This window comes from Felis catus, chromosome C2, assembly GCF_018350175.1.
Source record: "Felis catus isolate Fca126 chromosome C2, F.catus_Fca126_mat1.0, whole genome shotgun sequence".
NCBI classification, from domain to species: Eukaryota; Metazoa; Chordata; class Mammalia; order Carnivora; family Felidae; genus Felis; species Felis catus.
Window position 1 is genome coordinate 83,874,585 of NC_058376.1, and position 17,916 is coordinate 83,892,500.

Here is a 17,916-nt window from a genome sequence, read left to right on the forward strand (position 1 = left end):
TTCTCTCTCTCTCAACCAGCCCTTCTTTTCATTCCCTTCCTTCTTTTTCTTTGTGTGAGCCTGACACAACAGCTCAAACAGCTTAAAAATGTTTAAACAATCCAAATTATAGCTGATAAGTCTAAGAGCAGTACTTGTGATAAACTGACAGCAAGAAAATAAAAATCCCCAGGTTTCAAGGCCTTTGACATAATGGAGAGGCAGAGCCTTCAACCTTCAGCATTCCTAATGGCTTAGAAGGACCTTTCTTGGCCCGGTATCAGCTTTCCACCACAGCCTCATCATAGGCTTTTCATCAAGTGCCAGAATTCAAGATACACTAAAAATGATTTTGTATTCAATCTGATTAATTTCCTTTTTGAGTTACTTTTATAGCATTATTAGTGTTTTATACTTTTTTGCAATTTTGTATTCATCAAACCACCAATGTGAAATCTAGTTTCATAGTTTAGAAATATTTTATAATTGCTTATGTCATTATTGCAAAGACTTGTTTAAATTGTTGGATGAGAAAAGGCCAGAACCCTGTGGGGAGAAAGTGGATATTATTTTAAAAACTGTCCAAGTATAATGAAATGGTCAGGGAATTGCTGACAAAACATCTTTTCCTAGAAGAATTCCTCACCTAAAGTTTTGCAAAGCCTTCTATAGTCCTCCATTTTGGGAGAAACCTCAGAAATTATTCCATCCAGACCTGCATTTAAATGCTGCATATAATCCTAATGATTTATGATGTTGGAGACAGAATATAGGTAATAAATTCTTCCCAAGCACAAAGTTATTAGTCTGGGACAAATGGAGTAATTAAAAACCATGACCACCTATTCTTTGAGGCTCCTTGAGGGAATTGGCTACTGCTATGTACTTGTTAGCTAATAAGATGGGCCCCTCAACCATTATGTACCACAACAGTTGACCTTTTCTTAGTAGCATTTGCAGAATTCTGTGGAGATGAGTTTTGAAATATTGCTCTGTCCAAGTGTTTTAATCAGACTCTATAGCTTGCAGAATCCAGGAAGATCCTGCCCCAGAGGCCAAGCTCTATGTAGAATAACATTTGTCAGTAGTTTACTTGAGTTCCATTTGCTCTGAGATCTGACATGGCACAAAAGAGCGTGCTTTCAGACATGGCTGAAAGAGCACTGAGGTGGGAGTCAGGAATGTAACTTCTTGTCTAAGTTGAGCCACTTGCTATCTGCATGACCTCACATTAAATCACTTCAACCCTTGGAGTCTCACTTTCCTTCTCCATACAATAAGCTTAATCATACCAATATGTAAAGTTGTTGTGGAGATCTAATAAAATAGTGTATGCAGAAGGGTTCTACAAAGTACAAAGTGCTTTGTCAATAGCTACCATTTATTGGGTATTCTGTATGTTATATTGGGCATTTGCTGAGAAGTTTTAATACATCATCTCATTTAATCTCACAGCAATCATAGTTGACTATTGTCATAAACCCATTTAATACATGAGAAAACTGAAGTATAGGAAGGTTAAGGCACTGAACTTGGGCCATTTGGTTTGTAAGTGACAAAGCCAAGAACTTAATCTGGACACTCCACCACCAGAGGCTCTGTCCTAATGCATAAACAATCATGTGTGAATATGAATTTTTGGTAGCAATTTTTTTTTAGCCTCCTGATTTATTCTACAAAAAGGTGAGGGTAATCAGGCACTTTCTTATGCTGCTGGTTAGTGTATATCCTTTCTTTAAGGAATTTTGGATTGAAGAGCAAATTTAGGTCAACAGTTGTGTTTTGGTGTTTGAAGGCTTATAATGTTCTGCATTGCTCAAAGTGCAGACATAGTACATAGGCATAGGAACACAGGTTTCTGCTCAGCATCCATCAGGAGAACCATCTGCCTCTGTTACTGGGAAAGTTTGGGGAAAGGTGGCTGACTGTGGAGGTTGTTTTACTGAGTGGGGGGCTGGACCTCCAAAATCTCCTCCAGCTTTTAAGAATCCTCTAGTAGTTGGGGCACCTGGGTGGCTCAGTCAGTTAAGCCTCCAACTTTGGCTCAGGTCATGATCTCGCAGTCTGTGGGTTTGAGCCCATCGTTGGGCTCTGTGCTGACAGCTCAGAGCCTGGAGCCTACTTTGGGTTCTGTGTCTCCCTCTCTTTCTGCCCCTTCTCTGCTCTCTCTCTCTCTCTCTCTCTCTCTCTCTCTCTCAAAAATAAATAAACCTTAAAAAAATTTTTAAAAAAGAATCCTTTTGTGGTTAGTGTTGAAAGCAGTGAAACCTTGAATTGTTTTAGGTGCTAAAGGCCAGTGTTTTGTGCTCTGACGGACCCAATGTGGGTGAGATGCCTTTATCAGTTTGTAATATTTTATAAGCCTGACTTTTGGTATGGCACGAATGTTCCCCATGTGTAGGTTGCTCTGCTCTGGAAGCCGTGCCTGGCTTATCAATGGCACTCGGTAGATAGTTCTCAAGTGAATAAATAATGAACATATTGTTAAGCTTGGAGTTATTATTTTAGTTCCTTAACCTGTCTGAACAACATTTCCTCAAGGGTCATCTCCCTTCCATACACACACGCATGTAGTTTTTCCTGGAGAGAGTAGCAAAAGACAGAGTTGCTGAAGTTCTTGGAGTGAAGTGAAATGACCACTTACAATCCATCAGGAGAGGAGAACTACAGAAACAGAAAGCATTCACTACAGCAGTGTGTTTGGAAGTAGAATAGACCTTGGGGTGCCTGGGTGGCTCAGTCATTTGAACATCTGTCTGACTCTTGGTTTCAGTTCATTCAGGTCATGATCTCACAGTTGGTGAGTTCGAGCCCCACATCGAGCTCTGCACTGACAGTGCAGAGCCTGCTTGGGATTCTTTCTCTCTCTCCCTCTCTCTGTCTGCCCCTTCCCCACTCACTCTCTGTCTCTCTATCAAAATATATAAATAAACTTTAGAAGAAGAAGGAGACAGAGAAGGAGAAGGAGAAGGAGAAGGAGAAGGAGAAGGAGAAGAAGAATAGACCTAGCTAAAGCTGTGAGGGAAGAAATAACCTGTGTCCACATGAGGGACATCAAGAGTTGGCCTGAGAAGCATAGGGACACAGAAGTCCATGAGGATGCAGCTACATGGGCTTCTCCAACCAGAGTGGCACAGGCTTTATGACAAGTGCAGCTGCTCTGGGCCAGGTCCTACTGATGGAGTGGATGGAGCTGGCAAGCTGACTCCTTTCTATGTGGGCTGTTGATAGGTATGTGCCCATCTCTCATGGCCTTTGAGGCAAAAAGAAGTAGGCCACACAGCACTTGGAATCTTTCGTCTCTAGCCTTAGGATAGTCGTGTAATTTTTCCCATCTTGGAGTCTGGTGCTATAGGTGGAAGGTGATGTTGGAGGCAGAGCCTGCTCCTCTGAGAATTGCCCAAAGGACTTAGATCTATGTTGCTGTGTCCAAACTGCCATGTTTTCCTCTTGGGGTGTTTGTACCTTTTGGCTGTCTCTTGGGTTTTTTTTTTCCCTCCTAGGTTTGGCTCATGATGATCATAATAGGAAGACAGGGAGAGGGAAAGATGGGGCCATCAGCTACTGGCACCTTTTCTGTCAGTTTTGTCCCTCACTGCAGAGCTATTCTGGGGGAACAGTGATGTCCTGGGTAAAGAGCAGAGGAGGAAGGATGGAGATGAAAAACCTATCCCGGTTTATGAATTAACTGAGTTACCAGAGTCCTGTAGTTGCTCCCACAGCACCCTGTTCATGTCCGTGCTTAGTTCTTATGGCTGTTTAGAGCCCTCTGTTTGCCCTCCCATCACACAGTCACCCCAACGTAAGGTTATCACACACCCCCAGTTCCTCACACCATGAAAATACTCAGGCTTGTTGAATATTCGAATGAATAAACAGTATCATCCTATTCTCTTCCTGAAAAATGCCACCTGATTAATTTTTTCCAATGCTTTTCCTCTTCCAGAAAGAAGATCTTCAAATGTATTTTAAATACCATAAGAATCTGCCCCGAGCTAGGGCAATCTGGCAAGAATGTCAAGACTGCGCCTTCTTTGGGGTAATGTTGAGACCACAAAGTCTCCCACAAATTGCTTTCCCTGAGCAATGTTTGCATGCGCCAAGTCTTTAAAGAAATCAGAAGTATGAACAAGGCAGGGGAATTTGGCATTTGAATTTATATTTATTAAAAGTCTCTCCTGTTTTGAAATTCTGTGTTGGAAGTTTTGATGCTGCCTTGGGTCTCTATGGGACAGGCCTGTGAGGAGCAGCTGTAGCCTGGTGAGCCAACCAGAGCCCTCTTGTAGGATGGGGAATTTATTTATTCATTCATTCATTCATTCATTCATAAATATCATTTACTGTCAGGTTAGCTAACATACAGTGTATATACTGTGCTCTTGGTTTCAGAAGTAGATTCCCGTGATTCATCGCTTACATACAACACCCAGTGCTCATCCCAAGGGCCCTCCTCAATGCCCATCACCCATTTCCCCTCTCCGCCGGCCCTCCCATCAACCCTCAGTTTGTTCTCTGTATTTCAGAGTCTCTTATGGTTTGCCTCCTCTCTGAAACTATTTTTTCCCTTTCCCTCCCCCCATGGTCTTCTGGTAGGTTTCTCAAATTAGGATGGGGAATTTTAAATGGGCTCCCTGGAATGATATTCATCAGTCATCACATAAGTCATCAAGTCTTCCAGACTCAAAATGAGCTGAATAGACAACATCACCCCCAACTCAAACCCAGGCTGCATCTTTTTCAGGATTTGAAGTGCCCCACTGCGTTCTACCAGACTTGCTTCCTAAAAGAAATAAATGGTCCTGCTTCCCTAGTTGCATATACAATTACTAACCAAGCCATCCTCTTTTCCCTTTCTCTCATTTTACATACTGTTCCTGAGGGATCCAACAACTCAACAGCTTTACAAAGCTGGTCAACACGGGTGCACCTCTTTTCCACAAGGAGCCTGCTTCGTTTCTTGTTTTCAAATGTTGCCGCTTTGTTCTCTCTGGGTGTTGTTTGTTTTGTTTCACATTGTTTCTGTTTGGCTTTTAAAGGTGTGCCAGCGCCAATTGGACCACAATATCCCTCTTTTTAAGTATCTTAGAGGACCAAGCCAGAGGCTTCTAAAATACCAGATGCTGTTAAAGGTAAAGTCAATGAGACAGTGCTTTCCTGTGCTGGGAAAACATGCACGTGCTGTGGTGCTCTTTTCCTTAGACATGTAGAGCTATGACTGTATCTTCCCAATGTGAAGATACGTCTATCCTCCAGGCTTTTTCTGTCCTCCAAGCCTAAAGCAGCACACCTCAGTGAGGAGTAAGACCAAAGAATCAGAGAGTTGAAAGGGACCTGGAAGCCTGGCTAATCCGACATGCAGCCCAAGGCATGAATCTCTAAGGAGGCTGGTTTGGGGCTGGAGAGGTTCTTGGGAGCAAAGGGTGAAAGGAGTCCCTCCACACTGCTGGCAGCTGAGAGGGTGGGGAGGCAGCCAGAGCCTCTATTCTCATGTAAGACATCGGCAGGTAAGATATCGTCGGCTCCATTTTACAGATAAGGCAAGGAGCTTCAGAAAAGAGATGTGATTTTCCTCAAAGTCACAATTTTATGTACATTAAAGCAATGGAAGGGAGAAGGCAAAACCGGAGTCTTTTCTCCTTTTGCAACATCCACCTCCACCCCTAGATTAAGAGATCTTTCTCAAGAGCAACATAACAGAATGAATTCTGCTCTGCTGAACAGCTAGGTGGTTCTTTCTCTGACATCAGCACACCTGCAGGAGAGGACTCCCAAACACCCAAACAGGACAGAAGGAGCTGTCAGGCTGCCTCCCCATGTGTGAGCTGAGGGAAAGGTTCAGCCACTCCTCCATGTTGTGTTTTGAGTTAACCTTTATGAGCAGCTCTTGCCCAGTGGTTACCATCTCTTAAAAAAATACAAGCACCTGCTATTTACTGGGTACCTTCCCATATACATTTCTTATTTAATCCCCACAATCAGATGCACCAGAAAGTCTCTGGTGTATGAAGAAACTGAGGCTCAGGGAGGTTAAGCTCATTGCCTAACATCCTGCCCTCAGAAAAAGGTGCCCTTTTCAGTTTGCATCTGCAGCCCCAGCCGAGGCTGGACCAGCTATGCCGTCACCAGCTGTGGCATTACTGGACCTCTTCGGCCTTAGTTTTCTCCTGTGTGAGATACTGGAACCTCCTTCACAGGATTGGTGTGAGGGGCAAGTGGGTAATGCATGAAGAGAGCTCACTCAGTGCTGACCCCTGGGAAGCTTCCGGGAACACATAGCCATTGTTTTATACCCAGAGATGTCACACTGGTGTGGGAATGAGGGTGATGCCCACTGCCTCCCTCCACGAGTGGCATTTGTGAGTGTGTTTCAATAGTGTTCATTCAGGGCTTCACACTCCTGTAACCGTCCCATCTTTACTGTCATCTAAGCTGGACAAGTCTTACCACTGAGCCCCGTGAGGAAGGAGCCAGACAAGTGGGGGTCCTCACCACCTCCGTCTGGGGGCATTGGGTACCGAGGTGCTCAAGTTTTCCCACTGAAGTGATGCTGAGACAATCATGAAGTTCTGTACCATAGCCGGAGGACCACAGGGCACAGTAATTAGAAACCCAGACTGAGGGGTTAGCCATCGTGGGTGTGGATCCAGCTCTGACGCTTCCAGACTGCTTGGACTCAGGGAAATTACTTAACCTCTCTCTGCCTCAGGTTCCTCAACTGTAACATGAAGGTAGTACTAGTACTTTCCTGGTATGTTTCTTGGGAGCATAAGTGAGGTAGTCCAGGTGAAAAGTAATTAGAGAATTTTGTTAGTTCATTTCACTGAGGAAACAAGAGACAGAATCACTGTAAAATATTCCTTGGGGGTCTGCGAGAAACCATGGGAGGTTACTCAAGGCAAACCAGTTTTTCCCATTCGCTGCATGCTGGAAAAACAAGTTCAGACCACTGGCCCGCCTGTGAGGGAAGGAAGAACTTTCCAGTGTTCTCCACCCTGAGGGACAGAGCTCATTCTGAAAGGCCTACCATCAACTTCTTTAAGAACATGGATGTCTGACTGATTGTCTCATGGCTTAGAAAGGATCATGGGATCCTGGTCTGAGAAAGCTTTTCCCTAGTACAAAAATAAGGGAAAGAAATGATAGATTATACCATTAAAAATAGACACCTGAAAAATTGGGTAAAATATCATATAAGCAAGATAGATACATGACAGATGGTCAGCATGTCTAGTAATGAGTGCATAGAAGTTAATAATTTAAAAAAAAAGAACCAAAAAGAAATGATACCTATGAAATAATATCTTTCCTGAGATATTATGAAAATTAACAGTCAAAACAGAGTTTTGAGTACATAATGTACATAATGTCTAATGAGTCATGGCAAACTGATTAAAAATGTATTGTATATTAGCATATATTAAAAATAGATGCATTTAGGGACAACAGAAATTCACTTTTATTGAGCCCATGATTTATGTCAAATAGGCTATGTATGGAAACTATCAAATTTAATGTAGAGAATTTTTCTAGCCTAGATTTTAAGATATATATGATTTGGAAAATGGTGCATTATTTATTTACAGTACATTTTGCTTATTACAGGAAGAATGTTCTAGAATAGGTGGTTGTGCTGATTTCCTGTGTAATGCAAGTCATGCGATAATCATTTTTCTTCTTTTACAAAAATTAAATAGACTACTATTAGAAAAAAGAATTAATAGGGAGAGGCTGGTAAAAGGGTATAAACTTACAGCTTATGAGATGAATAAGGCTTGAGGATCTAATGTAAAACATTGTAACCGTAGTTGGTAACAGTGTATTTTATAATTGCAATTTGCTAAAAGTAGAACTTAAATGTTCTTGCCAAAAAAGAAAAAAAGAGATAAATATGTGAGGTAATGGAGTCGTTAATTAACAAGATGGAGGCAATCCTTTTACAATATATATGTGTACCAAATATATATACCATATATACGTTAACGTTATACTTTAAATACCTAACAGTTTTATATGTCAATTATACTTCCAAGTTGAAATAAAAAAGAAAATAATAAAAAAATGAACAGAGGACATAGGCAGTTTACAAAAGAATAAATGCTAATGGCAAACATGTTTTTGAAAGTTCTAACTCACCTGCTCTTTGAGAAATTCACATTAAAACAATGAGGATTTCTCTGTCGATTGAATTGATTAAATCACTTTTTGATTAAATGTTAATACTCCATGTATGGTGGGGCTAATGAAGCAAGCTTTCATATATGACTGGTGGGAACATAGTCCTTCTGTAAAGAACTTGGAAATACGCATCAAAACTTTTAACATTGACGATTTCACTTCTAGGAATTTATCCTTAGGAAAAATGCACAATGATTATTATTATAGTAAAAATTATTGAACCTAAATGTTTAATAGTAGGGAGATTAATTAATTAGGATTTATCTACAGAATGCAACAGTCTGCTACAATTAAAAAACATGTTTACAAAAACATAATGTCATGGAAAAATGTTTGTGATATGTTAAGTGGGAAAAAATAGGCTCTGGAAAAATGTTTCCAGTATGATTCTGGTTGTGGAAAGAACTCTGTGCCATTCTTTCGCTCTTACATGTGACACACAAACTTACATACATCCTCTGTTGATTTGGCATTTGCTGGAGATTGTTGACATGGTAGATTTAGTTGGCATTTTGCTTTTTAATTTCCAATAAGTCTTTTGGGTTAATGCAGGGTCTGCTGGACTTTGAGACTCCTAAGGATTGGGAGATAGACCCAGGAGACCAGGAAGGAGGTTCGGCTAAGGTACTGTATATTAAATATTAGCTTACATAACTAACTGTCAATGGTATCTGTCTCTGGTTGGAAGGATTTATGGCAATTTTGTTTGTCTTGTTTATGATCTTTATTGTTTATATTTTCTAAAATAGCATATATCCTATAATTTATAGTCACAGAAAAAACAAAACAATTAAAGGCAATTTCAAACTGAGGTTTGTAACAGGACAAGTAGTAATACATTTTCTTTCCTTCACATAGAAATATTTTAACAAGAGGTGTGCCTGGGTGGCTCAGTTGGTCAAGCTTCAACTCTTGATTTCAGCTCGGATCATGATGTCAGGGTCGTGGGTTTGAGCCCCATTTTGGGCTCTGCATTACTGACAGTATGGAGCCTGCTTAGGATTCTGGCTTTCCCTCTCCCTGCCCCTCCCCCACTCACATTCCCTCTCTCTCTTAAAATAAATAAACTTAAAAAAATGTTTTAACAGGAACACGAAATTAAGTGAATGTGTAAAATGCATACATAAAAGACTGGAAATAAATATGATAAAATCTCAGCTGTGTTTTTCCTGCATGGTAGGATTATGAGGGTGGCTCACATGAGGTGTGCCTGGGTGGCTCAGTCGGTTGGGCGTCCGACTTGGGCTCAAGTCATGATCTCGTGGTTCTCGGGTTCGAGCCCCGCATCGGGCTCCGTACTGACAGCTCAGGGCCTGGAGTCTGCTTTGTGGGTTCTGTCTCCCTCTCTCTCTGCCCCTGCCCAGCTCATACTCTCTCTCTCTCAAAAATAAATAAAACATTAAAAAAGAAGAAGAAGAGATGGGAGCCATACCACATACCACATTTCACAGGAAATTTGTGACTTACCAGTGGGGTTTCTTTTAAATTTCCTATAAAATATTCTGGTTTTAACAAGAAAAACATGAGGAGCAGTCATTTGTATGCCCTCCCTGCTCAGAATATATGGTAGGGACCCCTTCAAATTAAGAGAAGCTCAAGATACAGATAATAATTTTATAGCCTGGAGCAAGGGGAGCTAGGCTGAGTTAGTTTAATAATATTTGTAAGGATATTTCTGAGCCCTACATTATGCAATGTAAAAGTAACTACCTGCTGTGTTTGTGGGAGGAGGGTTAGTGGGAAGGAGAGGGAATAGGAGCAGTTGAGTTACGAAAAGGAAGTTGAGGGGTTTTTTTCCTGATGTTTATATACATATATTTTAAAGGTTTATTCATTGTCAGAGACAGAGAGACAGAGCATGGGGGGGGGGGGGGGGCGGGGAGGGCAGAGAGAGAGGGAAACACAGAATCTGAAGCAAGCTTCCAGGCTCTGAGCTGTCAGCACAGAGCTCAATGTGGGGCTGGAACCCACAAGCCATGGGGTCATGACTAAATATATATATATATATATATATATATATATATATATTTTTTTTTTTTTTTTTTGAAAGAGAAATCGCAGGGGAGAGGCAAATAGAGAGGGAGACAGAGAATTCAAAGTAGGCTCTGTGCTGACAGCAGAGAGCACAAGGTGGGGGGCTCCAACTCACGAACTGCTCAAACTCATACACAGCGAGATCATGACTTTGTCTCAAGTCATTGATTGGTCTTGTCACTCAAATCCCTGATCCAAAGAAACTGATCCCCAGTGCTTAGGCAGAGATTAGGAAAATACACAAACCTTTGCTTACACCTTGCTATAGAGGACAAAAAGAGGTGGGGCTATATGGGGGAGGGGGGCAGCAAAGAGCTGTCTGTCCTTTGTTGTAGAAATTGATGTGTTAGGGGTGCCTGGATGGCGCCGTTGGTGAAGCGTCTGACTCTTGATTTGGGCCCAGGGCATGATCTCATGGTGGTGGGATTCAGCCTGCATGTCAGGTTCTGTGCAGAGCCTGCTTGGGATTCCCTCTCTCTCTCTCCCTCTGCCCTTCCCATGCTCACACTCTCTCTCTCAAAATAAATAAGTAAACTTTAAAAAAAAAAAAAAGGAGAAATTGATGTTTTTAAAAAAAAATTTTTTTAATGTTTTTATTTATATTTGAGACAGAAAGAGACAGAGCATGAGCAGGGGAGGGGCTGAGAGAGAGGGAGATACAGAATCCGAAGCAGCTCCAGGCTCTGAGCTGTCAGCACAGAGCTGGGTGCGGGGCTTGAACTCATGGACTGTGAGATCATGACCTGAGCCGAAGTTGGACGCTTAACCTACTGAGCCACCCAGGCGCCCCAGAAACTGATGTGTTTAAAAACAAAAAGGAAGAAACCAAAATCTCTTTGTTGGTATTTACCAGATAACAGATAAATATGCTATGTAGGTAGCAGGGGAATAAAATACTGAAACTGTAAGCAAAAGACTTTCACACAGAAACGGTCATCTCTATTGTGTCCTAAGTGTCATGGTAGTAATAATTGGAACATTGGTCTCTTGAATTAGCAGTTACAATGTTTCCACTTAATGCTGAGACTTTGTGTTTGGGAGGTGCAGACCATGTTGGCTTACCTCTTTCATGTCTTTCATGGTGATAGAATGTGGGAAAGACTGGGGAAGGAGAAGAGGGAGAAAGGGTAGAGCTGGAGGGGGGATTCAATGTGGCAAATCCAACAGTTAGGGCATTTACATGATACTTATTAGTAAGCCTCCACATGGCAGGCAGCTCATTCTCTGCCTCTATGGGAGTTTACAAATATCCTCCTCTGGGATGGTTTTAAGCATAAATTTACCCACAGGAATATGATACTGAGATTGTACTTTTCAATAGGCCCCTGGTGGGATGTAAAACAGGGAGAGCAGCTTATATAAAGGGTCTGGGTTTTTTATGCTCTAAAAAAGGTCAGCATGGGGGCGCCTGGGTGGCTCTGTTTGTTCAGTGTCTGGCTCTTGATTTCGGTTCAGGTCATGATCTCGAGGTTCATGAGATTCTGCCCTGTTTCAGCACAGAGCCTGTGTGGGATTCTTTCTCCCTCTCTCTCTGCCTCTCTATTTCTCTCTCTTTCTCAAAATAAATAAATAAACTTTTTAAAATAAAAGGTCAGTATGTTTCTTATATAGCAGGAATATAATATCCATGATTTTGTGAACGTCATTCTTCATTAGTTCAATGTACAGAAGGTGCGGTTGATTATTTTGCTTGTGTGTTTATCATGTATATAAACCAGCAAGTATCTTTAACCACCATTCTTTGGGAGCAGGGAAAGAGATCCATGTATTTACCTTCTCAGTCTCTGTGCTGGCTGGATTGGTCTCTCCTTATCTCTGTCCTGTTTCCCTTGTTCACTTGGTAGATGGTTTACCTTTTGATTTCCAACAAGGCATTTGGTTTCCACAGAATGGGCCAAAGAGGACCAAGGATTCAGCATTCTTAGCTGAACTACAACAAGCTTTGGCCATGATGGAGGATTTGATCAAGTCCTGTGAGTTGGCCGTGGACCTGGCAGCAGTCACTGGATGTCCGGTATGTGCCATAGCAAGTGTTGGAACATCTCAGCAAAAGGCAGGCACAATATTACAAACATAGGAGATAGCTTATGGCAAAGTTAGAGAGATGACCTGTGGTAAAGGAATTGGACTCTGAAGAAAGTAGCCTAAATTGTTCTACAGATCTGTGCTGTAGGAATCGAGGCAACAGCTTAGCATTTTCAGGAATCTTGTGTTGTATTTCCTGGGGTCTTGAATATTGAGACTGACCCACACTCTGGAAAAGCCAGGAATTCAAGGACCAGAACATATATGGGCGGGGCAAAGTGATGAAGGAGTAATTTATTCTGACTCATGGCACTATTAAAAGATTAAATTTTTTTCCTTCTTGACTCAGATTTTCTTCGTACAAAGTCCTTTGAAAATAGGTCCTAAGTGAAAGTCTAACTCCATTTTCACATCGCAGATCTCAGAAGAGGTCTGACAAGCATATATCGTACATCCCTTAATCCAAATGATTGAAGGAAAATACCTAAAGAAGCAATGCTAAGGAGTTGAACTCTCTCAACCCGGGCATTAGGGTAAACTCCTGAGTAGGTCAATTCGGGGAATTCCAGGCAAGCCATCTTCTGTAAGTGTATGGGTTCCTTAGGACTGGCCCATCACTGGTTTTCCTGGAGGTGCTCTAGATCTTGACTTAGGTGGATTAGTTTTCCATCACTGCCATAAAAACTTACCACCACCTTGGTGGCTTAGAGCAGCACAAATTTATTATATTATAGTTCCACGGGTCAGAAGTACAACACAGTCTCACCAGGCTAAAATCAAGGTGTCTACTTTCCTTTTGGGAGGCTGTGGGAGAGAATCTGTTTCCTTGCCTTGTCCAGCTCATTAAGGCCACACACATCCCCTGGCTCACGGTTTCTCTCTCCATTTCAAAGTTCTTCTCAGATCACATCATTCTTGGACCTTCTCTTCGACTTTCGAGGACTCTTGTGATTACATTGGACCCACCCATTAATCCATGGTATCTCCCCATCTCGAAATCAGCTGATGAACAGCCCTAATTCCATTAGCAACCTTAATTCCCATTTGTCACATAACTTGACATATTCTCAGATTCCAGGGATTAGGACGTGGCCCTCTTTGGGAGGCTGTTATTCTGTCTACCACACAAGGATCAAGCATTCTGAGAATTACATTTCAGACAGATACTTTTCCTTCTTATTTTTATCCCATTTTAACATACTGTTTATTGAAGTCTAGGCAAATGAAATGACCTTTCTTTTCTTTCCTGATCATAAGTCAAACCTTGCAAATTAATTAGGGGCCAGTGTGGTCTTTTTATTTCCCTCCCTCCTGGTATTTCTCTGACCAGCATCTCAGAAGCAGCCCCACTGGGTCCACAGTGATCAGGCAGTGAATGCTGTTACTGTCCCCTGGGACTCAAGAGTGCTCTCTGCTTACTTCTGATGCATGATTCAGAAGGGTATTCACGAAGCACAGCGTATGTGAGGGAGGGGATGATTTTCTTGGTAAAATTTTTTTCCTTCTTCATTTAAGGAAACTCAAGGAAGCAATTTGTTTAATCATTTTGGGACATCCTCCTGTTCTTTTTATCTTTGAACACGTGTCAGCTAATCCTGTTAGTGTCCATCTCCCTGAATCAAATGAATGTCTTGGAAATCATACACAGGGCAGGAAACTCCCAGTTTTATTCTAAGTGTGGGTAGCATAGGAGGAGGAAGTTATGAGAAAATAATTACCAAAATGTGAGTAAGTAGAATTCTAATTTCACTTAAAGGCAGCTTGCATGCAAATGAGATGAAGCAGCTTATAGAATTTTAGGCAGTTTTGCATCAAATGCAAAGAACTTCTTTCTCCCATATGTCCTCGGAATTGTGCCTTTGACATAAACTCTTGGTTTTTTCACTAAGATTTTAACTTGCTTTACGTCTAGTACATTAGCTACTTTACCCTGACAGTTTTATCTAATCCTATTGAATTATAGAAGAGCAGGCGGTGAAATTTTCAGTTTCTGATTCAGGAATAGATCCACGGAAAGAAGAGTTAGCTCACCAAGATTACATTGTGCATCAGCCTGGACTACTTCTTGGACATCTTCCTTCCTGTCCATGGTGCCATTCTCTCAACACTTTGTTCATCTGATTTTGTTTAGCGTTTACTAGCAACTCAGCTACTCCTAACTCAGATCTTAGGACTCTGAGATTCTTTGACTCTGCTTTGTAGAACCTTAGCACAGGGTGTTTACAATCATGTGCTGAGTGTGTGGACAAACCCAGAACTTAACCTGTTAGTTTCACTACTTGGTATCCAATATTAACGTGGTTCTGAAAAGGAAGGACACTGAACTTCAGTGGGTGAATGCATAATTAAAACAACTGAAAATATTCCCTCCTGGTATTTACAATGTTATTCCTGTTGTACACTCAGTTAGTTCTTGGTTTAATTTAATCACAGAAACTAAAAAAAAAAAAAAAATTGTTTTAAGAAAGTTTATTTTGTGGAACACCGAGATGTCATTTATTCCTTCCATTTGCAAAAAAAAAAAAAAAAAAAAAAAGTGTCCCCTCTATTCAATCCAACGCATAAAATAGAGATTTGTATAGAGTCCTTTTAAATCCTGACTTGCCAGGAACAAGTTCCAAAGTTGAGTAGTAAAGGTTATTTTCTGGAACAAATTATGCCATTCAATAAAGGATATATTTTTATTGCAAGTTTTGTGGGCTAAGGCCAAGTATTTTATTTCAGTTCCTACTTTACTTACCGTAGTGTTGGCTGCAGAGATAAGACTGAGTAAATAATCTTAACAACTCAGTGAAATTGCATTGTGCTTCTTCCCACGCTCAAGACACCTGTGTCAAAGGGCGGTTGGTTGTAAGGAGTTAATGAGGATTAAATCATAATAAAAGCAGCTAGCACTGTGCCTGGCAGCTGGTAGATGCTGAAGAAAGGGCCCTACAGCTGACTTCCTTGGGTACTTGATCAGACCGGAAAGGAAGGAACCCCTTTGCTTCTGGTGATTGTATTAAGGGGCTTTTCTGGCCTATGGCTTCTTCTTTTTGTTTCTGGACTGACTTTGTGCTGATGCATTTATCCAGATGTTTCCTATGTCTTTGTGCAAGAAGCATATATCCTTGTCACATTGCTGTCACTGCCAGGAATGGAAACCTGGGCATCCGAAAGTGGTCTCTTTCTTGAGGCCATGTTCAGTAGACACTCTCCCAGCCAGATTCTTCATTTCGCTGATATAGTCACATTTGAAATTCTTCTATCAGAGTTCTTACCTACAAAATTCCACACATGAAAAATGGTAATAGTTACTAGTTTATTTTGCCATCATTTCCCACATGGAGGAGGCCATCTAACTTTTCACGTCATTATTTGTTTTGGGATAGCCCCTGTGTTGTATCTCTGAGTTGATATCCATTAGATGCAACATACCAGAGGTGCCTGGGTGGCTCAGTTGGTTAAGCGTCCAACTTTGGCTCGGGTCATGATCTCACTGCTCGTGAGTTCGAGTCCTGCATCGGGCTCTGTGCTGACAGTGCAGCGCCTGGAGCCTGCTTCGGATTCTGTGTGTGTCTCTCTCTGCCCTGCCTCCACTCATGCTTTGTCTCTCTTTCTATCTCTCTCAAAAATAAACATTAAAAAAAACTTAAAAAATTCAGCACACCAAAGTGATGGCCACAATATTACATCATTACTAGAAAACCTGGTTTGCAGATATATTCATTTCCTAGAGCTGCAATAAAAAAGCTCCACAGTTCTGGAGGCTAAAAGTAAAAAATCAGGGTGATATCAGGACTTTGCTCCCTCTGAAGACTCTAGGAAAGAGTCCTCCTTCCTTGCTTTCACCCCTGGCTTCTAGTAGTTGCCAGCAATTCTCGGCATTCCTTGGCTTATAGCTGCATCACTCCAGTTTCTGCCTGTCTTCATGGAGTCACCTCTATGTGTGTGCCTGTGTCTGCGTCTCTGTTTTCTCTTCTCATGAGGACACTAGTCATTGCATTAGGGCCCACCCTATTCTAGGAGGATTTCCTTTTAGCTAAGTACAACTGCAAAGACCTTATTTCCAAATAATGTCACATTCTGAGGCCCCAGGTGGACATGAGTTTTTTTGGAGACATTGTTCAATCTAGTACTGGGGCATCACCAAATTAGCTTCCTCACAGTGTGGAGCATTTAGTTTCGTATCCCCCCAGGTACTCGTGCCAGTAAACGAATAAATATTATATGTCAAGGGGACATATATCTACGGGAGTTATGCACGTGGTCTCCGGCCCTGGAACCAACTTCAATCTAATTGGAAAGAAAGGATACATATAGTTGAAAAGATGACCAAGGGTCATCTTTGATCTTGCTCAGAGGGATCCCCCTGCCCTTGCCCTTGGGAGGTGGGGTTGCCTCCATGCCAGCATACATCCTCGCTGGTGGTAATACGTGTGCACCTGCTCTTCATCAGCTCTGCATAGGGCACACACCCTTGGCTGCTGCAAGATGGGCCTTGAGCATTGAGATGTCCAATCCCATCACAAGTGTGGTCCCTACAAAGTGTATGCAAATACCTGGATGGCATGCAGCCCTTCTGTTTCAGCTGGACTCAAAAGACCCAGCAGTTCCCTCCATTGACTTCCAGTGATGATGGGCTTACTGGAATAGGTGACCATGAGCCTTGGGAAGAGTCAGAACAAAGAGCCGGGCTCACAGAGGTGGGAATGGGACAATTCCAGGACTCATAGCAGCTCTAGGGCCTTGGCTTGGGAGAAGTGGAGGTTTTCACCTGTGTGCCCTGCCTGTATGTGCCAGATACATCCACACACCTGATGTCTTCTCCTCTCACCACCCACTGACTGGTTCGTTCCCTCTGTCCATGTCTTGTCCTCTTCCTCATAGTTTCTGGTGACTCACTTTATTGCTCTGCTACCTAATTGTATTTTACACCTCTTGCTCTCTTACAACGCATCTCACAGCTACAATTCCTGTGGATTCCTGCCTTAGTTCAGACAGCAGTCAAGTTGGCTGGCCCCTCTCTGAATTTATATCTGTTGGTCAATTGCCTACTAAGGTGCAAACAGCTGTGGCTGCTGAAGGGATGAGGTGGAAAGAGCAGAGGTGATAAAGACAACATCGCCACCTAAAGTTGTCTCTTCAGCAAAGCTATAGACAAGGCAGTATCCTCATGGACTTGGCAGTCACTTTAACTAACCTCACCCAGCTCTCCACAGGTCATTAGAGAGTACACACCTGGACTTGTTCCCCACTCCCCCATCATTCGGGTTTCTTTTAGAATTGCTTTTACCAGCTGTGCTTCGAAGTGATGCCTGCACGTTCACCAAATGTGTTGTCAGAAAACAGCTTTACCTAAAATCCACTTGTCTATTCTGGGGTGTGGTTGAGGACATGTTCAGTATTTGACTCAGTGATTCTTTATTGAGGACCAGGACCCATGGAAGAAATTTCTCTCATATCTCATTAATAGGAATTGCTGTGTGTTTCCTGAACAACTGGTTTGGGTATGTTTTTGGGCATAATGTATCATATAGTGTTTTCCTCTGTACTGCCCACTAGAAGGTCAGAATCTTGTCTGCAACAGGTTTACATGGCTTTATTTTATGGGTTTTATGTACAACTTCTTCATCTTTATTTTAATCTTTTTTTTCACCCTAATTTCCTTGGTTATTTTCTGTCTGCTTGTATTGTATATATTTTTATAAGATATATCATTTT

The 17,916-nt window shown here is 41.8% G+C and overlaps 1 protein-coding gene across 2 annotated transcripts in view; it reads left to right on the forward strand.

Moving 5' to 3' along the window:
• The window catches only part of MCF2L2 (MCF.2 cell line derived transforming sequence-like 2), a 270,244-nt gene that overhangs the window by 217,359 nt on the left and 34,969 nt on the right, over positions 1-17,916 (forward strand). For both annotated transcript variants that reach the window (XM_045037208.1, XM_023260362.2), the window contains 4 exons: positions 3,926-4,018; positions 5,016-5,108; positions 8,707-8,778; positions 12,077-12,202. In XM_045037208.1, coding sequence (XP_044893143.1) covers positions 3,926-4,018; positions 5,016-5,108; positions 8,707-8,778; positions 12,077-12,202 — 384 coding nt within the window. The remainder of the gene's footprint in view (positions 1-3,925; positions 4,019-5,015; positions 5,109-8,706; positions 8,779-12,076; positions 12,203-17,916) is intronic.